This window comes from Triturus cristatus, chromosome 8 (assembly GCF_964204655.1).
Source record: "Triturus cristatus chromosome 8, aTriCri1.1, whole genome shotgun sequence".
Classification (NCBI taxonomy): domain Eukaryota; kingdom Metazoa; phylum Chordata; class Amphibia; order Caudata; family Salamandridae; genus Triturus; species Triturus cristatus.
The window spans coordinates 980,108,320-980,135,341 of record NC_140591.1 but is presented as its reverse complement, the minus strand read 5'-3'; the positions used below and the strand labels follow the sequence as shown (position 1 = coordinate 980,135,341).

General features: G+C 42.4%; 1 protein-coding gene across 1 annotated transcript in view; it reads right to left on the bottom strand.

Annotated features, from left to right (window-relative positions):
• MAP3K15 (mitogen-activated protein kinase kinase kinase 15) overlaps window positions 1-27,022 on the bottom strand; it is a 1,172,574-nt gene that overhangs the window by 863,832 nt on the left and 281,720 nt on the right. The window contains exon 2 of the mRNA XM_085622522.1: window positions 14,827-14,966. Within this exon, the coding sequence (XP_085478648.1) occupies window positions 14,827-14,966 (140 nt within the window). The remainder of the gene's footprint in view (window positions 1-14,826; window positions 14,967-27,022) is intronic.

Below are 27,022 nucleotides of genomic sequence, written 5' to 3'. Positions count from 1 at the left end.
TCTCTGTGCGACATTCTCTAGTACAGTCATCTCCAGGTGGCAGAGATTCAAGAATTCCTGCCAACAGGTCCAGGGATCTGGGGCAGCACTCTAAAGCCAAGCATGTGCCAACAGCAGTCTAACCAAAGAAATAGGAAAGAAATATAAACCCGTCAAGTGTTGAGGGATAGCCGACGAATGCCACAACATGATCAGCTTTGAGCCCCACACTACTGATACATTTGCAATACTATTAATTTTCCCAAAGATAAAAGCCCAGAATAAATGAAGGGTAGGATAAGAAGCCTAGATATAAACCACATCGGCCCCAAAGCCCACATCGGAAGCAACAATCGTCAGTGCAAAGCTTTAAAACCTGAAGGCAGTAGGGAGTGTAGTAAAAATCGTTAATGCATTTGATATGATGGACCTTTATACGTAACACATTCAAGACCGTTTGCACCAGAAGATTATTAAACTGCAAGTCCCCAAATGTGACCTTGCATTTCAAGAGCTTACTCCATTTTTCCATCCGCAGTTGGAATGGATCAACCACATGAGTGCGGGAAGAGAGATAAATTGCCTTATAAACCAGACCGATGTTTCTCTTCACTGGAGCTTTCATAACCAACACTAGGAGAGGGTTGTGTAAGCAGCTAATCCCATCTCTGCTAAGACTAGAAATAAAATGTTGTACTTGCAGATATCTATAAAAGCCAGTATGAGAGGGAGAAAACTGTTGCTGCAAATTCTCAAAAGAGACAAGGACTTCCCTATCAAACCATTGAACCATAATCAGGAGTCTGACCTCCCAGTTGTCCTGAAAATACTCATGGGCATACGGTGTAAGTTAGGGTTATACCCTAAATATGTGAGTTGAGCAGTGCCAAGGAATATTCACTTAAGGGATCCCCAAATGAGATGAAAGAACTTTAGGGTCTTAAATCAAGTTATTTTGCAATATATTGTATCCACAATCTGAACACATAGGGGAATCAAATCCCCTAAAGGCAGGAAGTCCTCAAACATGAGTCCCTGCTCCAACATCCCACATCCCAGACCAAAAAGAAGTTGAGAGAAAAATGCTGCAAGATAATAAAACTACAAGACCGGAAGAGAAACCTAACCATACTCCTTGGACTGCTGGAGAAACTGTATCATACAGCAAGGCTTCTTATAGCACCAAATAAACTTCGACTATGAGGACTCTAACCTGCCATAGAATGGTGCAGGAAAAAAACAGAGGAATGCAACAAAACTTTGTTAGGTTCACTGGCCCTGTATGTACAGGTGGCTACGATGGCTAAAGGGTATGGCCCCCCAGAGGCCCGGATACTAGCCTAAGATGGGAAAGTTTGCCCTTTGGGGTGGCCTGAGGGGTAGGTAGCGATGTGTATAAACCTGTTTTTTCTTTTCCTATTATCGATAGGGAGTCTATTATAACTATTTTTCTGTTTGGTTTTGTTTCTTACTTGGTGCACTTTGGGGGGACTCACACCCAGGGTGGCCCTTGACTATGAGCCAGAACAGGTGGTGGCCCCATGTGGACGGGGTATTGGCCATTTTTTGGGGGGGGTCAAAGCTTAGGTGGGGTGGAATGGTTTGCCAGGATGGGAACCTGGTGTGTGGGGAGGAGGGTGAGGTGGGTTTTTGTGTTCACATTTTAGAGTGGTTGTTTTGTTATCAGGCTGTAGGAGTGGAAAAGGCAGACAGGAGCATGTCAAGTAAAATGGCTTGCTGGGGAGCAATGGTGACTATCAATGTATGGAAAGTTGTTCAGGTGGGGCTTTTGCAGAAACGTTATGCTTTGAATGGTGGCTCATGGGATAGTCGGGAGTGTGGTTATGACTGATGATGGTAGGGACATTGGCTAGCAACTGCATATATTGTCCTGGAATATTAATTTGGTTAAGTCGCTATATAAGCGTAGAATGGTTCAGGAGGAATTAAACACCCTTAAAGCTCAATTAATCTGCCGGTAGGAATCTCACTTATCTCATGCAGAAATTCTGTTATTAAAAGACCTTGCTATAGAGTTGCTTATACTTCTTGTTTTACCTCTGCTCAGAGGGGAATTGTGGTATTGGTCCAGCACAGCAAATGGGGAGTTTTGAGGCAAAAGGCAAAATCAGGGGGCCCATGGCTTTTGGCAACTATCCAGAAGGACAATTTGTGCCTTACCATCTGTGTAGTCTACAGACTGAATAATGATGATTCGACAGTTTTAGACTTCTTGTTGATGCAGCTTTATCTCTGGTCACCTCCTATCATCCTTTCATGTCTAGATATGTTTTTTGTAACCAATACACTGGTTGCATCATCGAAGTTAGTGCTGAACCCAAGGGTTTTATCTGATCAAAACTCTGTTTCTCTGCTTATTCAAACTTGTGGTTCCCTCCAGCCCTCTGGGCTCAAAGGGTGGACCTTTGAGCAGAGATTGCTCTTAGTGGAGGGCTATTTCTCCTCTATGAGTGCCCATTTACGGGAGTTTCTGGTGGTCAATAGTAACTTTGTTGCTCCTAAAGTTGTTTGGGATGCACTTAAGGCTTTTTTGTTGGGGACAAACACTCCAGTTTTCTTCTGCTATTTTAGGGAAGCCTTGTTGGTGGAGACTGAGGCCCGCCAGACTCTTGGTATGTTAGAGATCAATTTGATGACCACCTGAAACAAAGATAACCAATAGTTAAATAGTTCCTTAATTATATTATGGTGTATTTGCCATGATGAATGAGAAGGATAACAAATGCAGTTTTAAAGATGTTGACCCTCATGGAGCTTTCAAATACCCAGGGATAGATTAAAGGTGCTTCAATCACAGGCAAATCTATGAAAGAAAATCAACAAGAAATTCTAAAGTTGGTTAAAACACCCTGAAGAGCACTCTAACAGAATACAAGCCATAGGCAAATCTCTACTACTTCGTTGTCCTATGAATTCAAAATCAACACAAGCCATTTGGATGAGCAAAAATGAGGTTGCTGCATTTCAATAGGTTACTATACAAAAGCCAACACATTCCAAGAGTAGAAGTGCATTGGCTTTGCTAAAATGCAATATATCTACAAGTTCACATTCATTCGGGGGACAGATAACAGATACTAAATTGTAAGAAAGTGCTAATTGCAGCATGGGAAAGAGAACCATAACGCTATTGCCCCGGAATTAGAAGCCTGCATTGGTACCCCTACACAGAGGTTGGAATTACCACACTAAAATCTGTGGATCTTGCAATGCAATTGACAGTGCTAGAGACAGGGCCGGCTATAGGGCAGTTCGACCGGTGCGGCTGCACTGGGCGCTGACCTGTCTAGGGGGTGCTGACTTTGGGTGGGGGGGCGCTATGTTTAGCAATAACTTATGATTAAAGAGATGAGGGGCCCTTTTGCCCGGCGGTAGTGAGAGAATCCGAAGAGGTGGTCATGGGGTGTGGGGGCACCAAAAATTATTGTCGCACTGGACGCCCACCGGCACTAAAGCCGGCCCTACCTGGAGACTATCACACACATGGTTTGAGGATGAGTGCTTATCAAAGAAGGCTGTTATATGAACACAAAAACATTTTGAACCATTGTAAAAAAATGTAAACTTTATATATTTGAGTGCCATACATGCACTGTGATCACGAACATCGTGAGTAATTATTACAGAAAACAGAGATCTTACAATAGTGAGTTATTTCCAGCCAATAGAGAAATATGGCTATCGCTAAACAATGGGCAACAACCAGAGATTACTTTGCCTGACACCTGCATTGGTGATAAAATACCTTGAAACGGAATGCCAGAGGATTAGAGGAATACATTGTTGAACAAATTGAATGCGTAAGTTATTTCATGCTGGAATTTTGGACTTATGGCATTGTGCACTTTAACTAATGACTGTGTGGTGATCGACATTCAGGAGGGTGCGGCCAAGTGGGTGTGATCTTAGAAATTTGAACCACCCACTCTACCTCCTAATTGGCCACTGGATGTGCTGCTGACCTGCCCTGCATGCCAGTGGCTTCTATATTATGGAGTAAGTAGAAGTGTCAGCAAACAAAGCACACTAAGCAAGTTGCCAAAAGACAAGCAGACAGGAGTCAGAAATTCTGCACCTTCTTCTATAGATGAGCACTATTAAAGTATTTTATATTCTTATATATCTTTTAATTGTATCCTGAGAAATGTATTTAGTCGATAAAATTGTATGAATATGTCTCAATAATTAGCCACAGAATAATAGGATATGACTTCACTCCAACACATAGGGCCCGATTCCGATCTCGCGCGAGCTCGTACGAGCGAGAGAGTACAATGTGAATATCGCTTCGCCCTCCGCGCCACTCGTACCCATCAGCGAAGCCTTCCGAATGACTACAGCATGGCCGACACGTACAGGCTAAAGGGTCCGATTTCTGAGCGACCAAGTACGATGCGCACGTCGACCAGCCGGATCGACTCGATGCCTCCGAATCGAAAAAGCTTTGGGAGGCAGACTTCAGGGAGCTGTAGCGGTCCCACTTCACCAGTAGCCTTATGAGTTGGTCACGGGGGGGACCCAAGGGCCCCCCGACACATGCATGCACGGTGCGGAGGGCACCGAGGTGTCCCCGCGACAGGGGGTGCCCTTTTCCGCAACATACCTTTTTTCTGTATGGGAGCCAATGTACGCAAGGTACATCAGGCTCCCATAGACCTCAATGGGACTCTGAGCGACCCGAGTCCGGCAGCACGTGCCTGCATCGTACTCTGGCGCTTGGAGCCCAGGAGCACGAGTCATTCGGCCGTAGGGCTTTCCGAGCGAGATCGGAATCTGGCCCATAATGGTAAAATACAAATCTTAAAGTAAGAGACAATCTCAGTCCTGTCTGAGGCACAAGAGGCTCAGGCAGTAAAAAAAAAGCAAATATTTTTGGGTTACTTTGGCAGTAATTATTCAGCAATCTGTAAACCAAATGTCATCTCTAAGGTTACTGATGAAAATGACTCTTCTGTTAACAGGGTAGTTATTGAGGATTTCATATGTGAGTTTGAAACTTGGGAGTAGTTGATAACTTCTACTCAAAAACTCTCGACAATAAGTTGCTTGAATGATGCTGAGTCAGTTATAGCAAAAACAATCATTAAATAAGAATGATAATTTAATTGAAAATTCAACAGAAATTTAGCCAGCCAAGGATTGCCAAATCATTACTGACTTAAACTCTTGTCTTCGTTACCCTCCAATAATTACATTTTGCCTCGCATAGCTGATGAACACATACCTAACAAACCCCAGGTAGATAGTTCTCATTTTCTGATTTTTGCTATGTAGTTCACAATACAAAATGTTTTATTTTCCATAGAGAACGCCTAGTCAAACAACTAATTACATAAGAGCACAAATTACAACTGTGGTCCTTGAAGTATTTACTAAAGGACTTTGTATACATAGTAACAGCGTAGCTGCTACTCAATCCACTCGGAAGGAAGATATCCCTTGAAAAGTAGATAACCAACCAAGTATATTAATGGGACATGCAGTTTTTCATGAAAAATAATCATCTTTAAGTTCACATGAATTGTTGTCACTGATAGCTCTCTAAGTAGCTAATGTTACTCCACAATTGAAACCCAAGGAACTTAAAAAATGGAAAGTGAACATTTAAATCTGCATTAAATCAGAGGTAGACTAGTAAAGAGTGCAGGTTTGGGAGAATGCGGAAATAATCAAAAAAATTCAGGGGCTCCTTGCGGCACCATGGATGTGCCAGGACTCCAGCAATGTGTCATTTCACATGGGGTAAGCCCCATGTGAAAAGGCCTGTGTCACCCCTTACGCCGGTTCCCTGACAAATTATCGAAGTATAAAATATAGATGTTGAAATTATCCAAAAAAAAATATAGAATGCAAAAATATCGACCTTCTATACTCAAAAATATTGAAATAAAAAATATAGATGTAAAAATATTGATTTAAAAATATAAATAAAATAATATATATTGAATATATAAAATATCAATATTATCTTTAACAAAATAAATTGAATGTGATATACATCTTAACAAAATATAAAAATAAACTTAATTGAAAAACATTTAAACACACAAACATAATAATTTACACATATACAAATATTAACTTTAAAATCATTTATTACCTTTATCTTTATTTAATTTTTTCACTTTTAAATTATAGAAAAATACAATATATACATATATCAATAATTTAAAATTAAAATTATTAATAATGAATTAAGACATTAAACTATTAAAAAAACATACCTTTCCCAATACAATAAATACAACACTAGGGAAAATGTTAGGTAGCGGAATCATTAAATTGACTATTCCAACTCCAGTGAATACAACAATAGGTAAAGTGTTGGATAGCGGAGGGGTAAAAATTACTATTCACACTCCAAAGAGTGCAACAGTAGGGAAAGTGTTGGATAGCGAAGGGGTAAAATGTATTATTCCCACTCCAGTGCGTGCAAAAGTAGGGTAAATGTTGGATAGCAGAAGAATTAAATTTACTATTCCAACTCAGTAAGTGCAACAGTAGGGAAAATGTTGGCTAGCAGAGGGGTAAAATTACTTTTTCCACTCCAGTGAGTGCAACAGTAGGGAAGGTGCTGTATAGCGGAGGGGCAAAAATTACTGTTGCCACTCCAAAGAGTGCAACAGTAGGGAAAGTGCTGGATAGCAGAGAGGTAAACATTACTATTCCCACTCCAGTGATTGCAACAGTAGGGAAAGTGCTGGATAGCAAAGGGGTAAAAATTACAATTCCCACTCCAGCGAGTGAAACAGTAGGTAAAGTGTTAGATAGCAGAGGGGTAAACATTACTATTCCCACTCCTGTGATTGCAACAGTAGGGAAAGTGCTGGATAGCGGAGGGTTAAGAATTACAATTCCCACTCCAGCGAGTGAAACAGTAGGGAAAGTATTGGATAGCAGAGGGGTAATAATTACTATTCCGTCTCCAGTGAGTGCAACAGTAGGGAAAGTGCTGGATAGCGGAGGGGTAAAAATTACTATATCCACTCCAGTGAGTGCAACAGTAGGGAAAATGCTGGATAGCGGAGGGGTAAAAATTTCTATTCCCACTCCAATGGGATCAAAAGTAGGGAATGTGCTGGATAGCGGAGGGGTAAAAATTACTATATCCACTCCAGTGAGTGCAACAGTAGGGAAAATGCTGGATAGCGGAGGGGTAAAAATTTCTATTCCCACTCCAATGGGATCAAAAGTAGGGAATGTGCTGGATAGCGGAGGGGTAAAAATTACTATTCCCACTCCAGTGAGTGCAACTGTAGGGAAGGTTTTGGATAGCGGAGGGGTAAAAATTACTATTCCCACTCCAGTGAGTGCAATAGTAGGGAAAGTATTGGATAGCGGAGGTGTAAAAATTACTATTCCCACTTCAGTGAATGCAACAGTAGGGAAAGTATTGGATAGCGGAGAGGTAAAAATGACTATTCCCACCCCAGTGAGTGCAACAGTAGGGAAAGTGCTGGACAGCGGAGGGGTAAAAATTACTATTCCCACTCCAATGAGTGCAACAGTAGGGAAAGTGTTGGACAGCAGAGAAACAAAAATTACTAATAACATTTAAACAATTGAAAAAAAAATAATCGCAAAAATAAATAAACACTATTTTAAAAATATACAATTAAATATAATAAACATTTAAAAAGAACACTTATTACAATATTAATTACATAAAACAAAAAGGTACACATACTATATAAAATAAATTGAGAAATACATTTATAAACAATATTTATTTGACAGGAGCAAATATTAACAAGCAAACAAATTATTTAAAACATAAATGTGTCTATTTTATTTCCTACCCTATAACACCACACCAATAAAAAAGACTTTAACATTCGTATTTAAATGTATTTCCATAATTAACATAACTAATAATGAATTAAAAAATATTATCAATAAAAAAATAATAAACATTCATTGAGTACACATTCCTTAACACTATAATATTCACAACACACCTAACATTAATTACACAATTACCATAATTAATTACTGATCAATTAATTTAAATTAACAACTAATTAATAATTCATCAATAAAAAAAGAATTACTTCCCACCCTTCCCACCATTTACACCTATAAACACCACAACACACATCTAAAATTAATAACACAATTACCATAATTAATTACTATGAATTAATTAACTATATATTAATTCATCAATTAAAAATAAATTACTTACCACCCTTCCCTCCATTTTCACCTATAAACACCACAAAACACCTAAAATAATTACACAATTACCATAATTAATTACCAATTAAATAATTAAAATTAACTATTAAATAACTAATAATACATTAATCTACACATTTAATACTATAACCTCTTAATTAAACAAATATTAATCAATAAAAAGTATTCAATAAATGTAATATAATTAAAATGTTTCCCACCCTATTCCCCTATAAACCCACAACCCGCTAAGGAACTAAAACGCAAAATTCTAATTAAAAAAATTAATAACTACTAAAAATAATCAATAAATTGTATATCATTAAATTACTTCCCACCTTATTACCCTATAAACCAACAACACGCTACAGAACTAAAAACGCAAAATAAAAATATATTTTTTTTAATAACTTCTAAAACAAATTTAAATCAATAATACTTACCTAAAATCGATATTCTTGACCACAAGAATTTGTCTGTCGATATTCCTGACCCACGATATTTTTGACACGATATTTGTGCAATTTGATATTTTTTACTCGATATTCTGTCTCTGCATCTCACTGCAACACTTCTACAAGCCTTATCTCTGCCAGAAAGCCCACCCTGCACACATTATACCTGTCGCAGGTATAATGTGGCTCAGGGGTTTACAAAGTGACGCATCTGCCTAGATGTGTCACTCTCTAAATATGTCATAGTGTGTCGCATTTTTTACGCCACCGCTGCGTCGGCGACATAAGGGCCTCATAAATAAGTCCCAGAGTATGTTCTGGCTCGGGGCAAATCTTGCAGATGTGGTTATCCTGGAAAAATAGTGACTGATTTGTTGGAGTATAATATCTACATGAAAATACTGACGAATCATTTTTAGCTCGCTAACTAGCTTTCAAAGTCGCTGCCAGATGCTTAGCTCTAATCTTGACTTTATTGATTTTAAACGTGTGTAGGCTGTGCTTTACAAGATGGTTAAAGGATTTGACTAGAATTGAGTCATGTTTATGGCTATAACCATTGTATTAAAATAAAAAGGGCCCATTTATACAAATATCTTCCTGCCATAGGCTTGCAATTGTATTGTAGAACTAATTTATCTCTCTGTTTGTTGTTTTTTTTAGGTCTGGGTTCAGCCAAGAACTTTTAATTTTACTAAAATTATATATGTGTGTGCGTGCATCTGTCTGTCTCCTAGTTTACTTCAAACTCGGCTTTCTTTTACTGGCATGATTTTGTTAAAATAATTTACAGACTATTTACATTTTATATGTCTCTTTATTATAAATGTATTGCATTTTTTGTGGACTACACAATAAAATAAATAAAAAGTGAAATAAATAGTGAGGTAAAGCAGAAGAAATAATCTCGGGAGAGGGAATTGCAACATAATAATTATGAACGTTTACAAAGCAATTTATATAGACTGTTCATGGAAGCAGCAGCATGCTAGAACCAAGTCACCTTTGGCTTAATGCAATTATTCCCATGAGAAATTGCAACAAATGTGCGAGATTAATTAATCACCCTAGCCTACCCAAACTCTAGCTTGAGATTTATTCTTGCTGTGTGATATGTGACAAACACCACCCTCTTTCTACACATAAAGATCTTCAGTCATGTTTACCTTTTTAATCATTTTGTTTCATACAGTGTAAAAAATCCCATACAACATCCCTATAACATGGTTTAACGATAACATCAGTGCAGATTCGGTTTTTATATTTTGCCCAGTAAAAGTTCCAGCAAAGAAATTGCAAAATAAGCTTTTATTTTGTTCTACAAAAGATGGAGAATGGGATGGAATGCACAAGCCAATTCTCTTTTTTCTATCATTTAAAGGCTTCGTGGGGAAGTGCGGGAAAATAAAGCACAGAGGTCGACGGTACATTGATTACTCACTGATCCTATACTGTGGCAGACTCCAGACTCGCAGAGGTGGCCGGCACAGGTAACCGTGGTGAGGCGGTGGGGCGGGGCAGGGTGGGAGTGGGGTGAAGTAGACAGACAACGGACTAGGTATAAATAAATAAATAAATATTACCTATTCTGTCCTCTGTGAGCTCCCCCCGCCGCACCATGCCCCACCCCATAGCGCTTGCCTTTGCTGGCCACCACTGCAGGCTCGTTGATACAAGAGGGCAAGATCTTTATTTGGACGGACCCTTTGCAACAAACTGATATCCCTTATAAAATGCGTCCTCTATACTCCCCACCTCACTAAATTTAAGTGATATTATTTTTGGGCTCAAAATAATCAATGCCCTGCAATGCACGCCCAGAAAGGTAGACGGTTAATATTAAACGCCTTGGAGCTCGTAGAGACTCTTTTGAGCATACTTATTTGACTGGCACCTGCCTTCGTTAGGTGTCCATGAAAGGCATTCAAGAGCCAATGCAAATTAGGCTGCAGTCGCTGTGAATGTGACTGCACACTGAAAGACCCCTTTTTCTCTAGGAAAGGGATTTTCCATTAAAACAGTGTTCTACTCAAGTTGCTTCCATATTTCAACACACTGCATCAAAGCATTTTAACGTTTTACCAAAAGTAAATGGTTCAAGATCTTCCATTTATAGTGGTGAGTTAATTTCATTGCAATGTGTCTGTCAGTCCTCAAAGGATGTTAGCCCCACCACTCCAGATTTGGGTACTGTAGGACTGAGGACTCCACATAAGGTCTAGAGATGGGAATTCACAACAAGTACTGGAGTCGATTGATAAAGAAAATAATGAGCATGGAATATCAGGAATTGGTCTCAAACCACCTAAGCATATCAATTTATATACAGGTTTTCCAACTAAAGCAAAGGACCAAGAATTAATATTAGCACCTAAAGCCAAGAGAAGAAAGAATGTCATGAAACACCGATGTTGGCCATTCTATTTATAGGGGTCTTTAGCCGCTGTCAATGAGTTATTGAAAGTGTAATCATAATGTAACAAAACAATGAAGAAAGAAACTCAATATATTTGCATTCCACACAATAGCTCATTTAATCCGTGGCCACAAGATCCACATAAAGTTTTAAAAATTCTCCATCGTACCCTTGTAGTTCCAAATTGCTCAGACTTAGAGCTCCATTTCCTATGACTTTTATGGAATTTGGTCAGGTTTCTGCTCTTGGATGCAGAAATGCTTCACAGTTTGGAAACCTGCAACACAATATTATTTTTAGGTGTAACCACTGCTATCTAGGGATGCCTTTTGACTTGTAGCTGTCCAATTATCTTTGTCTCCTTATCAGTTATACCCACGGTCTGCCATGGAGGATGTATTACCTTGTGAGTGGCACATCTCTCTTCCCTGAGAGTCTTTGATAACTTTTATATTCTACAAACTGTGATACAGGTACTGAATCCAGGACTGAATGGTCATGAGACCAGCTGATTGAGTAGACAAACAAAGGAGAATGAGGTACATAGAAGGTGAATGAGGAGATGAGCAAGAGGCAGTGTCGGAGAGCTCAAAATATGCTTGATCCTTGGTCATTCTGTTAAGTTTTGACAAACATGCTCATGGGACACTTGGGGCACACCTGATATCAAAACTAGCCAGGAATCTGGAGGATTGAGAAGTAAATATTCTCCGGTTATAGATGTATAATATTTCAATTCAGTATGTTACTTATTAACACTTCATTAGAGATTCATAGTTCTGTAACTAATAGGCGTTACTATTGATTGCCTTAGTCAGTCTTAAAAACTAAGCCAGGCTTCATGGATTCCAACATGGGTCATGTGGTTGGCTGGACACAGATTTCTATAGTTAGCTGTCTTGATTATTCTATTTTCTGCTATGTACATAGTCATTTGCTGTTCAGCATTGAGGTAATGATTTGCAGTGTTAAAGATGTCCAGTGTCTGGGTCTGATAGGGCTACTTTGATCGGTGGTGTACACCGCAGTCCATTGATCCAGATTTGTAAATGGATTACTCTACTATGTAAAGCTCCTACATCTGATTCCCTAGCTTATTTTCCTAACCGTTAACATGGTTGTACCTCCTTAATGACTTGCATTTAGGGGGGCATCACAGTGTCTCTAAAGGAAGTGGGCCAAAATGGAGGATGCTCCTGTGTGAGCTCCTGCTTCCTTGCCAGAGGAATAAGAATCCTGGGTGCTGACCGGGTCCCCATGGATCACCTGTTGCAGCTACTAAGACGATGAGCACAGGGAACCCCTACTTGCCAGGTTTGGACCTTATCTGGGTCGGTGCAGACGGAGGTTTGGCAGTCGAGGAAGCAAATTGGCGGCTGGACGACTACTATGACCGGACTGGCCAGGAGTTCCTTGCGGTTGCCAGGCCTTGAATCACTGGAGCAGTTGACCCGAATATGGCTCTCCTACCCCCTAAGGGCCTGTCAACCTGGAGGGTGAAGAACCCTAAGGGAGTGCTCTGGCAGGCAAGAATGACCAGGATAGTTGCAGCCAAGTCAGAGTCGGTCTGTGTGGCCCAGGAATACCTTAAGGACTGCCCTGTGGCACGGTTCATTAGAGTCCCAGGGCTGGGCTTTCTACCCCCTCCCCACCCTTGACCTAAGACTTGGAACCCATGAGGACCCTCCTACCCCCTGTCACATATTGGCACCTGAGACCTGAGCCCAACACCAGAACTTCAGGGCCACTGAAAGGTGTTAGGTGGTCTCACTCCACAAGCCCTTTCCTCCCCCACTACTCAGCAGCTTGGGGCATGCAGCAGAACCAGAGAGCCCTCTACAGGTGTTGTTCTCTCTTTCTGGTGATTTAGGGTGGACATTGAGAGTGGTCAAAGACTATTGGCCCAATGACCAGCAGACTGCAACGGCCCTCACCGCGCCTCCTGCAGATCTGGTGCACATCCCTGGCAGCTTGTGCTGCCCGCTCTGGTGATTCAGCGCCGCAAGCGATTCGGGCCCCCAATAAGGAAGATAATCAGCCTAGATCCGCTAGGTTGAGAGGGCCTGCAAAACCCACTGAAGGGGCGACATGGCTTTTCTCACCTGAAACACAACTCCTTACCCGGCCTATGCTCTGTGGCAGCAGTTTCCAGCATATTCTTGTGTCATGGACTGTGCCATGTCACAACTTTCACATTCCCAATGCAAAATTGACGAATTTACGGCCCTGCCGTTGGTGCCCCGTGATGGCTCCTCTCATTCACAGTGACCTTCTTTCCTCCTGGGGCTTAGAACATTGAGACTATCCTCTAAGCCATCCAAACCTCTTGCTCCATTCTTGAATCTAAAATAGGGGAGGTTGGTACTGTAATCTCCTTGTTACATCAAGATCTTGAGTTAGCAGACAAAGTCACTGAGACAGAGGACCGCATTTAGGAGCTGAAAGAAAAGTTGCGTGAGCTCTCGTCAACAGTTTCCTGTTTCTCAGCAACCTCAAAAACTATGGAAGAATGTGTGGAGGATGCAGAAATCAGGGTAAGGCGCTGCAACCTACACTTTGTGGGATTCAGAGAAGGGGCTGAGGGCACTGCTCTAGAGGCCTTTCACGTGCAATGGATCTCATCCTGAATTCCTGCAGGTCAATTGTCCCCCTAACTCATTATTGAATGCACCAACAGAGCCCTGATACAGAAATCTCCCTCCGGTACTTCCACGGCCCCTGGTAGCAAAGATCCATAATAATAGGGTCAGAGACACCATTATGCGAAAGGCCAGAGTCTAGGGGAGTTTGGATTTCAATCACAACATGTCATGATATTCCCGGACAACACCCAGAACATAAAACTTATGAGGAAACCTTATGACAAGATTAAGCAAAAACTCTGGGTCCTCAAGAACCAATACATGCTTCTATATTCAGTGAAGCTCAAGGTGAAATATGCCTCTATATTCCTCTTCTTTGAATACCTGGAGCCTGCCTGGGACTAGGCAATGGAGCAGAGGCCACCTTAACAATCAAACTCTCCCCTGGGGATCATCAGACAAGCCGAATGCCTCAATCAGCGCAGACAATTGTGGAGGTCGACAGAAGTCTCTTAGGTGTCGGAGGCTGAACTCTGGAGTAAGTGACTCCTCAGACTCTGAGGAAATCCATCCCAAGGCCCAAAGTGATTGAAGTGATTGACCACCGGACCCAGCTCCACAAAGACTGCCTTCCACTACTTTAAGAGACTTGTCACCTTACACTGACCTCTGTACCTGATCCATGAGTATGCATGTGTTCACAAAAGACAATGTCCCTCCATGTCTGGAATGTCAATGGATTTAATGGCAGGGTAAACAGTGTGGCGGTGCTCCGCTTTGCGCCATGGTCTGGATAGTCTCATGCTCCAAGAAACACATCTCTAAATGGGCATTTATAGGACTGTGTCCATATTTGTGTGCATCATAGATATGACTCTTTTATAATTCTTTGTTTCTAGCTCAATAATTACAGAAATGTTGGGCATGGTCATATAAACTTATGAATCCACCAGTATTATGTTAAAAAGGAAGATCCGTTCCTTTTAGGAACCCTCCTGGAAAAAAGGTACTTTAAAAGATGTGAATTATGAACTTGATCTTGCGATGTCCCGAAAGATTGACTTGCCTCGAGTCAATATCAACAGCAACACTAATGTTGCTTCGGCAATTTCTTTGGGAAACTTGTAAACGAAAAATACTATTGCTTTGACATTTTTATGTGCTCATCATAAAGTGCAAAGAAAGTTTATCTCACCTTAAGTGACTGAGCTGTGTCAGGATCTGTGTCATGGTAGACAATAACATTATTTGCCATATCAAAGCTTTCACGCACTCCAAGGTGATAGAAGAGTGACGGCTGTCTGCCAACATCGCTCATGTCTACAACTGCCACATCTAAAATTAAAGAAAGAAAAACACATTTTGAGATTAAATAAAAAAAAATTCAACACTGGCAACATTATCGGTCTCATATCAGTTGAAAAAAAGCCAAATTCATCTGATTACCTTTCAATGTCATATTCTGTAACAAAGATTCCAAGTCTTTAAACTTAGTCTGGGAGCAACCAGGAGCATTTTAGAGTTATAAGGCAATTTAAGTTTAAAACTATGGTTGAGAAATGCATACAAATAGGCATGGCTAAGTCTAGATTCATCTTACTACCTAAATTTGCTTTGTAGTTTGATCATGAAACAAGATGTAGAAGCAATGCACAAAGCATAGAAGGAATATGAGCTAAAACACCGAAGGGAAAACTGGATAGACAAATTTCATCTAAATCCTTAGGCAGTGCTTCCTCTTAATTTCTCTGGACCCCACAGTTCACGGTAGCCACTTTAGGTGGAAAACAAATATAACTTGTCTGAAAGGTCTCATCAGAGGCCCCGAAGTCCCAACTTGGCCTACCCAATTTCAATTACAACAACACTAGGGTCGCATGACAGCTCAGTGGGGCGTAGTTTTCTTCTCTACAATTAGTGGTCACAGATCAGAAACTGCTGTACTTAACAACGTCCACATCTACAACCCAAAAGACAGCCTCTCCCTCAGGCAGTACCCAAGGAACTAGAGGGGTACATCCTTTTTGTGGTTTATCAGTGAAGGCATGACTTCTACTCAACATCCCAGGATGGAAGAAAGCAGCTGTGCATTGCCCATGCTCAATTTATTGAAACTAGACCAAGTGTTCCTCCTCTACATGTCATAGATTTTGACAATGACCTAAGTCCTAGAATGAGTATAAAGCAATGAAGGGTTATGTTCATCTATTAGGATAACAGGAATTTCCTACAGTCGACCATTACATGATGTTGGGGACGGAAGTAATTTAGTGACTCAGTCTGGGTCTCATAGAGCCACATTTGTGTGTCTTTTTGAGAAAAAAGGTCTGTCTTTTGAGTCAAATTGGCACTTGTAGGCTCCTCTGAATGTTAGACAGTATTGTATTGATTGGATGTGGAGACAGGGCCTAAATCATATTTATTTTATTTTGATGGGTCTAGTGAAACAGAGCACTAGGCTTTGTCTGAGGGAGAAAGTGAGCAGTGTATGGACACTTTGTCCTGAAACTTTTACAATGGGACTTGCTGTGAGTCTTTCATAAGGCTTTAAATGTGTTATTCTTGGATTAGCATAACCAGTATTGGATCTTCCGAGCTAGTGATAAGTGTTCTTGTACCTAAACATGAAGGAGTATTGGCGCTTACCACTGACCTACGTTAGGAGCTCTAACAATAGTGCAACTTCATAGTTCAACAGAGACTTAACAGTCTATAGTGCCACCTGCACAGTGAAAGGAGAACCAGCTTTTTGTCCACCTTTCCTTAATACACTGTTCTCAGTACAGGTGTGGGTTTGTGTCATTCATTCAGTGTGAAATACCATACTGACCTGGTCTGTGCCTGTGGCTCTCAATTAAAGGTGCACCGTGGTACAGACCAGAGCAATGCGCCCTAACAATAATATGGGCCCTGGCATTTCTGTTCTTGAAGGAGTATCTTAAATTCCTTAATGGGTTTATTGAACAGAGCATGATGGAGAAATTACTGCAAATGGATTTTATTGAGATATTAGTGAGGTGGGGTCCTGTGTGGTGAAATTGCCTGGGAAATGTAGAGCAATGAACTTTTTTATAGACCACTTTTGAGGAATGTTTAAGGTTCTTGGTGGTTTCCTGCCAGTATGATTTTGAAGTGTATAACAAGTGGCCCCCTCAAAGTATATGTGATAGGGCAGTGTCTTTCAGAAGCTCTCTTGAGCTGAAAAAGGCACAGAGTAAGAGGCTCACTGAGTGGGTAGGTCCTTAGACAAATTGTTTGGGGGAAGATTTCCAGATTGGTAGCTAGAGAGCAGTGGGTGGGCTTTTTTGGGGTGTCTGTGTAGCAGAATGATGCTGGATTCTGATTAATCCATCCATTCAGAAGGCTCTTGTTCCTGAACCCTCGTAGTACGAACACACTAGCTCAACCTGTACCCCTATGACTCAGCTAGCTGCCACCATGTTTGTACCTTGACTTCTGGAGAAGGTAGTAGTTCAACAACTTCCGTTTTAAAACCTTAATTCAATCCCATCTCCCATTCAATTGAGTTTTAGTCCACTTTGTCGTACTGAAACTTCCAAACTCAGATTTTATGAAGATACCCTGGTGTTTGTTGATGAGAGAGCTGCATCCCTGTTAGTGATGGAGACCTATGTGCAGCATTCGACCCAAAGAGTCAAGGCGTCCTTCTTGAATGCCTGTCTGACATTGTGAGAGCCTCAAAGGAAAGCATTAACCCCTTCAGTGCCCGCCCCTTTCCCCGCCCAGTGCCGGCCGTTGCATTAGCGGGCGGGGTCTATGACGAGCTGGACTCGTCATGGGCACAGCGCCACCGCGGCCCATGACGAGTCCAGCTCGTCATGGGCACTGAAGGGGTTAAATGGTTCCATTCCTTCACGAGTCATCATGTACAACTGGTCAAAATTAGGCCTTTATCATCTGTCATCAGGATATCTCATTATGGTTGGGTTGCTCTTTCTTTTTCACATATATCTGCTATCCATGTTCAATCTGGTCAAACATCATCAAGTATTCATACAATCATGTGCAGAAGATACATGTATATGGAAGGTATGCACACATGAACCACTGGCAAAGACCTTCAAATTTCACTTGCGTCATATAGATCTGGACCTTAGGCTTAAATCAATCTGAAACTGTGTTTATCATCTTTAGTTGTAAAGTAGCCCTCCTCTTTCTGCTTTATAAATTACTGCCATATCTGGCCTACACTTCACACATGCATACAAGGTAAAAAATAACTCAAGTCCCTTGTTTTACTCAAACCTGAAGTTAGTGCATCTGCAAAGAACTGTTTCTTCCAAATCAATAAACATAAACCCATTCTGCCACTTATCTCTCCAAAAATGTGCCCTTTTAGGTGAGGCAGCAGTTTAAGCATGGCTTAATTATTGCAAAGTCATATACCTTGGCCAGCCAGGAAATCCTTAGAAACAGGTCCAATGAGTGCAGAGTGCTGTGGTCAGCATCATGTATGTCCTGCTTGGCAGTGCATTTAGCGCTGTGTTTGAAGCGCGCTTGTTTTTAAAGTACCCGTTTGTTATTTATTTTTATTTTATTTCCATTTGCCCTGTTTTTAGTGGGGTAGCTGTCCCCTTACCTGCATATAATTGGTCTGCTCACTGCTGCTTAGCGGGTCTGGTTCTGAGGGTTTAGGAGCTTAGTCTCGATCTTTGTTTGGGCGCCATCTTGGGAGGGGTAGTGACGCTTTCCCAGCGCCATATTGAGTGCCCTTGTGGGGCGGTTCGCACCTCACCTGGCAGCCCTACTTAAATCAGTCCTCTGCGCGCAGCGGGATCGCGCAGCGGGTGCGCCCTCGCTGTGCCTGAGTCTTGCCAGAGTCCTGCCCGTCTGCGCCCGTCAGCGTCTTGGAGGCGTCGGAGCGGCGGGTGGGGTTAGCTCTGTAGGATTAGGAGTGGTGCTGATAGGATAGTATGTTATTCGCCGCAGGAGCTGCGCTCCTTGCAAAAGGTATCGGGCGCTTGCCATACAGTCTTTCCTGGCCGTTTCAGGGGTAAGAGGCGCTGCCCGGCCTGTGGCTGGACACCAGATACTGTCCCGTCTATCCAACTGAATACGGGAGCGGGCAATGTGAAGCATATTTGCATGCTTTTAAATACCAGATCTGTGCCCAGACATGCTCAGGAGATCTTTGATCTCATTGTTACGGAACAACCTCTTTGCCTGATGTTGACAGAGACATGGCTTGGGGATTTGTCCAATCCTGATATCGCCATAGCAATTCCTCCTGATTATAATATTTTTAGGCAAGATAGGCTGGAGGGGAGGGGTGGTGGTGTGGCACTTGTAGTGAATAAACTTGCCGCCTGTTCCATTATCCCTATGGATGCCATCACAGGCTCGGAATCCCTCGCCTTTTCTATCGTACTGGCCGCCCACCAAGCTCTTAAAGGGCTGCTGGTTTATAGACCCCCTGGACCGGCTGGCTCCTTCTTCGAGGAGCTGCAGTCAGCTATCTCGTTGCTGGCCTTAAGAGCGGAGCATTGTGTGTTGGCTGGAGATTTTAACTTTCATATGGATGAGGGAGAGGACCCTGAGGTGATTAAATTGATCGATATTACGGCCCCTCTAGGCCTTGTCCCTCACCTCTCCGGCCCAACACACGATAGGGGCCATACCCTGGATCAGGTTTTCTCGACGCTCCCCTTAGAGGGGTTAGAACTTTTACCGGTGCTTTGGTCTGATCATAGATTGGCCAAATTTTATGTGCCAGGCTTGGAGAAACCCTCTAGTACCGTTTTTAGACAGCAGGGACTAGGAGTGAGGGCATTCCATCGGGTGACCCCAGAGATGCTAGCTCAGGCTTCTCTTGATCATCCTTGCCCCTTTTCGGGCGATTTGGAACGGGACCTCGAGTCTCTGCAGGCGTGGCTGATGGACAGGCTAGATGATCTCGCCCCTGTGAGGACACCCCGAGCAACATCAAAGCGGGTCTCTGCCCCTTGGTTTACGGAAGCACTGTCAGCTTCTCGCCGGCAGTGCAAGGTGGATGAGAGGGCGTGGCGCTCACATTATGACCCGGCGGCCAGGCTGCTGTATAGGACCACGATTAAAACATACCATCGTGATATCCTCCTTGAGAAAAAGGGTTATTTTGCCAGGAGAATAGAGGCTGCCTCCAATTCCTGCAAGGAGATTTTCACCATTGTGAGGGAGTTCACGACTCCACGGTCTAATGTAACCCAGGCCGCGCCCACTGAGTCGTGGGTTTCTGCTCTTGCCAACTTCTTTACAGCTAAGATAAAGTTGATTCAGGACTCCTTTCCCTCAAGGATGGTGGAAGCGTGCCTCAGTTTTGCGGATGAGCCAGTTTTATCGGCTCCTGAGGAGTTCATCTTGGCCGATTTTCCGCCTATTTCAGCTGCATCGTCATTGATGGTCAATCTTAAATCTGGGTCGCCTCTTGACCCATGCCCTGTCAAATTTTTGGCGAAGATGGCGGCGGTTGTAAATCCCTTGGCAAATCCACTCTTGAATCTCTCTTTGTGTGAGGGGGTGCTCCCGCAGGCTTGGAAGCAGGCGATGGTGATCCCCTCCTCAAGAAGCCTGGCCTAGACCCTGAGGCGTTGGCCAATTATAGGCCAATCTCTCTTCTTCCTGCGCTGGCTAAAATTGTGGAGAAGCACGTGCACACCGTGCTCTCTGGATTTTTGGAAACCAACGATCTGCTTCATCCTACTCAATCTGGCTTCCGCCCCAATTTTACGCACCGAGACGGCGCTTTTGGAGGTGTCTGAAGCCATTAAGGAGGCACTGGATTCAGGAGGTAGAGCTATGCTTGTCATGCTTGATTTGTCGGCGGCCTTTGACACCGTCCCCCACGAGGGTCTCCTCATCAGACTTCATGAGATCGGTCTGAGGGGGACGGTGCTCAGCTGGTTTAGATCATTCTTAGCGGACCGTCGACAAACGGTCTGGGTCTCCCCAAGCTCTGCCGTGATGCCGCCTTTTTGGAGTCGGAGTCCCTCAGGGCTCTGTGTTGAGTCCGACTCTTTTTAACATCTTTATGACTCCATTGGCCGCTCTGGCAGAGTCCTTGGGGGCCCAGATCGTATCCTATGCCGATGATACTCAGCTCCTCTTTACGTGTGGGAAAGGTGAGGAGTTTGACGGAGAGAGTATTCGTGAGTGCCTTGGGGCTGTTTTCAAATGGTTCCAGCTGAACAGCCTCAAATGCAACTCAGATAAGTCTGAGGTACTCTTTTTTAGTTGTACCTCTGATCCAGATTGGCAGGAATGGTGGCCGACTAATATGTTTCCTCCTGCACATTCCTCCCAGCAGGCAAAAAATTTGGGAATTAAGATCGACAATGGTCTGACGCTGAGATCTCAGATCGTCGGTCTTACGGGGACATGTTTTGGCCTCCTGAAGATGCTCCGGAAGTTTCTTCCTTTGCTTTCAGAAGAGCACAGGAGGATCACTGTGCAGGCCTTAATTGGCTCCAGATTGGACTATTCTAATGTCCTATATCTGGGTCTTCCGGAGTATCTGTTACAGCGCCTTCAGGTGGTCCAGAACTCGGCTGCTCGGGCTATCTTCGGCCTTCATAGGCGAGCCAGAGTGTCTGGCCTTCTGCAGTCGCTGCACTGGCTGCCTATCCGGAAGCGGATAGTCTTCAAGGCGTTGACGCTGGCTCATAAGGCTCTCTATGCCTCGGGCGCGATATATCTGCAAGGGAGGCTTACTTTTTATCGCCCGGCTCGATCTTTGCGATCCGAATCTCTCTTCCTTGCGGTGGTCCCTCGAGTAAAGAGGGCCCGCGTAGGGGGTCGTTCCTTCAAGCTGAAGGCATCGCAGCTTTGGAATGCTTTGCCATTGTCTGTACGTAGCACGTCTAATTTGCTGACCTTTAGGAAGGGCCTTAAAACTTGGCTCTTTGCCTCTTAGCATGCTTTCTTCCTCAGTTTTGCTGTCTTTCTTTTGTCTTTCTGTGTTATGATTTTATGTTTTCAAGCTGCCAATAAAAAGCGCCGGGACACTCCAATGGAGTAGCCGTGCGCTATAGAAATCCTAAATAACATAACATAACATAACATGGCTGCCAGTCTCAGAGCTTATAACCTTCAAAATGTTATGCCTGGTTTCTAGATTGCAAGAACCAACAGTAAGTTCATGCTCAGGGCCCATATGAAAATAATAATGATAATAATAAAAACAATAGTATTATTATTTTTATGTTTTTTAAAAATTATTATTATTATTAATAATAATAATGATAATAATAATAATGATATTAAGTAGCAGCAGTAATATTATTAGTAATCGTAGTAGCTGTAAAAATATTATTATTGTCATTATCGTTTTAATTTCTGATAAGAGAGCTGGGTTTAAGTCAAAGAAAAGAAACAACATAGTGCCACAAAAAACTATCACTTTTTCATACTGTTGGAAGCGACCCTTTTGCAGGGTTGCCCCAGACTTTTGCCTCCCTTCTCCTCTGTTTTTGACTTTGTTTTTTGATAGCTTTAGACCAGTGGTAAAGTGCATGTGCTCTGTATTTAAAATGCATGTGCTCTGTATTTAAAATGTGATAACAGTTGGTTTATCCACAATTGGCAGATTTGGTTCACTTATAAGTCGCCAGTAAAGTCCCTAGTAAAGTAGTATACCATACACCCAGGGGCTGTAAACCAAATGCTACTAGTGGGTCTGCAGCACTGGTTGTGCCACCCACAGAAGAAGCCTTTCAAACCTGACTCAGACCTGCCACTGCGGGGCCTGCCGGTGCAGTTTACTGCCAACTTCTTGCCAAGTCTTAAACGCCCCTTTTATTACATATCAGTCACCCTTAAGGTAGGGCCTAGGGAGCCCTAAATACAGGGTGTTGTGTAAGAAAAAGGGAGGACATGTACCATTATGTTTTACATGTCCTGGTAGTGACAACTACCCAAGTAGGTTGGGACCTTCACAGATAGGTCAATACTGCAAACGGTACACCCCACTGAGAAGTCTGCATTCTGCGACAGCCCACCTGCTAATGGTTCCAAAAGTAAGGACGCTGAAGTGGGGTGGCAGAAGTTTTCGACACCTGGCTCCTAAGTTTTGGAATACTATGCCTTTGCATCTTAGAATGCAAAGTGATTTGCTACAGTTTAGAAAGGGACTAAAAACTTGGCTATTCACATGTATCCCCACAATATCGTACGTTTCTCTTGTCTTGACGTAGTGGCAGCAAGCGCTAAGACGCCAAGGCAAACACGCGCTCTACAAAAACCAATTTTCATTTCATTTCATTTTCATTTCAAGTTCGTTTTCACTACTGTGAGACCTGCTCCTCCCATAGATTAACACTGTGAATTCCTTAAATACCCTTCTTAAGTGTAATTCCTTATTGCAGAGTAGCTGTTTTATGTTCTGTATCATCGGATCAGTAATGACAAATCCTCTTTAGTGGTAAAGTTGGATCTGGTATTACTAATCATGAAATGCCACTTTCAGAAAGTGGAAATTTCTTTGCTCTTAGCTCTCATGTGTGCCTTACAGCCCGTCTCCATTACACATCTGGGGTAGGGTGACAGTTACACTTTGAGCATTCCCCCTATACAGCCACAAGTACAAGACACTCAGCTGCATCTACATGCGGATGGGTCATCCTTGGTATGAGGGAGGGGAGGAGCTGACACGTAGACCTGAATAGATAGTGGCCTGCCCTCACACAAAACACTGATTTACCCCCCACAGATAGAGTGGCAGACAGAGCTGGGCTGAAAGGAGACTTATGCACCACAAAGGCTTTGCTTTTTAGTCACCTCCCCTTCACGGACACATTTAGGTATAAGTATTGGGTCTATGACCCCCTCTCACTAGTTCACTTTGGTGTCCCCAAGAGACTCTGCCAAGAAGAGGAGCTGTACTACATGAAAGTCTGCCACTTTGCTAACTGCTTTGCCTGGTTGGCCTGTAGCCTGCTGATTGCTGGACTACAGGAGGGACTACCACTTTGCTCCCTGCTCTGTTGTGTTGGCCTGCTGCCTCTGACCTAAGCAGTGGGAAGGACTGGACCTGTTCTCTACAACCTTTTGCAACCTCAGTAAATCCCAGGGCTTGTTGGCTTGCTTCCTGTTCAGGAAATCTCAGGACCACCAAAGATTTCATTCGCACAAATGACCACTGATAGGCTCTGCAAATCCAGAGTCTGTCTCTGCCTGTCTTGCCTTCAACCAGCCCAGGGCCTTAGCAGAGTGTCGGCAGCTGCTTTTGGGCATTCACATGCATCAGCCCGGTGCACTGATCAAGATCCACCGTATCTGCCTTCTCAAGTGTAGACTATCGCGCTTGTCAGCTTAGCTGAAGCCGCAGCTCCAGAGGGCAGTCCTGCGTGACCCTGCGCACTCTTCACGCATCAAGGAATGACGGGCGTATGCACTCCGTTACTCCAAGCCAGTAAGGGAAGACTCCACCAATGGGGGTCCGGATCCCAAGGCCGCTGACAGTGCTGCAGACCCCTGTGAAAGGTACTGTACACTCTGTGACTTTTGAGGTTGCTGCTGCCCACCAGCTCTCTTTCGGGTGTCCCCAAACGGAGCAAGTAGATCAGTCTCCTTAAAACTTGAAATTTCAATTTAACTGTAAAACTTTGAAAGCATTGCATCGCGCTGACCATGTGAGAAAGTCTATTCTCGATCTACAGTGGGGATGGCTGTCAATTCTCTAGCATAACCGCAAAGTAACTACTGAAAGAGCAAGAGCTCTTTCAGCATTGGACATACTTGAAGTATTCTTGACTTGAAATGCTTTAATTAGATTTTTATCATTTTTATCTTGTTTTGAAGAGTAAAAGAGATACTATTTTCAAAGCACATTGTTGAGTCTATTTGTGTGGTGTTTTCACAGTATTACTGTATCCACATTGGCAAAACTGCTTTACCCATTGCCTATTATGTTAAGCTTGACTGCTCTGTGGCAAGCTAATAGAAGGTGAGCACGGGCAGATTTAAGTGTATGAATAACTTACCCTGACTAGAATTGTGGTTCCTACTTGGACAGGGTGCATACCTCTGCCAACTAGAGACCTGATCTCTAATATGGGTGATCAGTAGTGAGGATAGGACTTGTGTTGTGCAATACTTGACAGTAATTTGACGTACACTACTACCCACGTACAGATAAAAACCAAATCCTTTTTTTTCTTATTAGCGATTTCTGTTGAATTCACTCAAAAATCTTGTCTCATTCTGTAGAGCCAGCAGCTCCATCTGCAGTAATGGGGTTTGAGTTGGAAGCTTTAGAAACCTACTCGGTGAAGCAACACAAAGGCCTGATCAAAAAGGATGAGCTTCAAAAGGCGCTGAGGGCCTGGATAGAAGCTAGAGATGGAGCAGCTGTGACCCCAGGGGAAGGAGAGGAGACCTGATTTCCAACACATACCAATAATGTTAGTGGCTGGCATAGATATGGTGCTGAATACTTCACCAAACTGTAAAACAAACTACACACCACCTCATCAAATCTCAGACTTATCCCCACACAATAAAAGTCTACGTCATAATCTTTAGAGAACACACAGGGTACCTTTCTAGTGTAAAACATCTGATCTGAGTTATTTACATGGCACTAGAGTTAACATTGCCTTCAAGATATTACGGCACACAGTATGGAACATTGCTTGTCTCTTTTGTGGTAGATATTAAAATAGATAACATGCATTAAAAGAGATCCCCAAAGCATCATTAAAGTTTTCTTACACTCTACTGCTTCTGAATGGAATTTTGATTAATATATTATCAGAATAAGCACAGGCCTGTAATATATTCCTTCATGAGAATACAATTTGGCACTGAAAATCCACTAGAAGGAGCTGGATATGTTTAGGTCCCAGCTGCATGTGAATCTCTCAAAGAGAGCTGTAGAGTCCTTGTGGGCATCCAGATTGAATTGCTAGTGTGTATTGGCAGCATGCCTGACTTGTGATGTTCAGGTTTTCTGAATACTAAAGGCCTAATTTAGAGTCTGGCGGATCACAAACGTGACGAATATCCCCTGTGCCTTTTTACAAGTATATTAGGATATAATGCACGTGTAATAAGGGGTGAAGGATATCAGTCACATTTGTGATGGAGTACCTGTCTGCCACACTCTAAATCAGTCTCTAAGTGACCAGAGATTTGGAATGATGGAACCAGTCAATTATCCCTTTCATATAGTATTCATGCTTCTTGATAAAGAACAGAGCATGAAATGGGATGCATTCAAGAAGTCATCTTAACTTATTGGTACCTAGATTAGGACTGAAAAAGTGTTTCCTAGGTTGCCCTGGAAAATTCTTAACCTTAGTATGAGTCACAACTTCCTCCACTCTCTTGCAAGGAAATCTGTCATGGAGATCAATTAGTGAAAAAACGCTGTGTTCATTAAGCAGGATGTGACTGGAGCCTGATCAAAGTTTATGGATTAATTGGATAAGGAATGCTCAATGCCACTTCAGCCATCTCTGATACTTGATACCTAAGAATGTCTTTTGAATTCAGTTATAGTGCTTTTCTCAGTAGAGTGGATGTCTTCTAGCTCAAAGTCATGAAGCTTGCAGCCAATGCTACACTGATTCTCTTATTCATGTCTGTTTTAGCCAACACGTTCGGATTTTACGAAAATTATATGTATAACATAGTTACTTATAGGAGTTTCAGTCAGACTTCATCCATTAGTCTGTGGTTGTTCCCTTCAGTGCCAGGGAGTACTATGTTAATGTGCAGTTTTCTGTAGACACAAACAATTCTTGCCTGAAGCAAATGATATTGTTTTTAGATTGATGAGGGCCCAGCATATTCTCTAACAATGAAGTTATGCAAAAAACAAGACAAAACAAAATAAGAACTGCCAGATCTCTTGACTTTGTCAATGCTTGTTTTCATACTGTAATTCCACTTCCTTTGTCCTATTCAGAGTTTACATTTTTTAGATCATCAAATAATACATTAACACCCAATACTTACTTTGCTATGATATGCTATACTGTATTTGTCAATAAATTGGGACAGCAATGGATGTAAGCTTTGATAAAAAGGCCCTTGAGTATCTGGGTGAGTGAATTACAACAAAGACCACTGACGTGCAAATCATCTATCCTAAGTTGATTGCTCAATGAGCAGGTAACAAGATTTTCACATCTGACCGAGTAAGAAGATTTCTATAAAAAATTGCACTGATGAAATGGGCACTGGTGATCCAATTTAGAAACAGCCTACAGGAAGTAGGTGACATCAGATTCAGTTTTGTGTTCTAAACAAACAGGTCTTTGTATAGCTTTAACTGCTTCAATAGTTCCCCGGATAGTGGTCAACAAGTATTTCAAAATGCAATTCAAGCTAACATCCACTTTTCTGATTTTATGTTAAATGTTGCCTTTGCTTCTGAAGAAGCTATAGCTTAC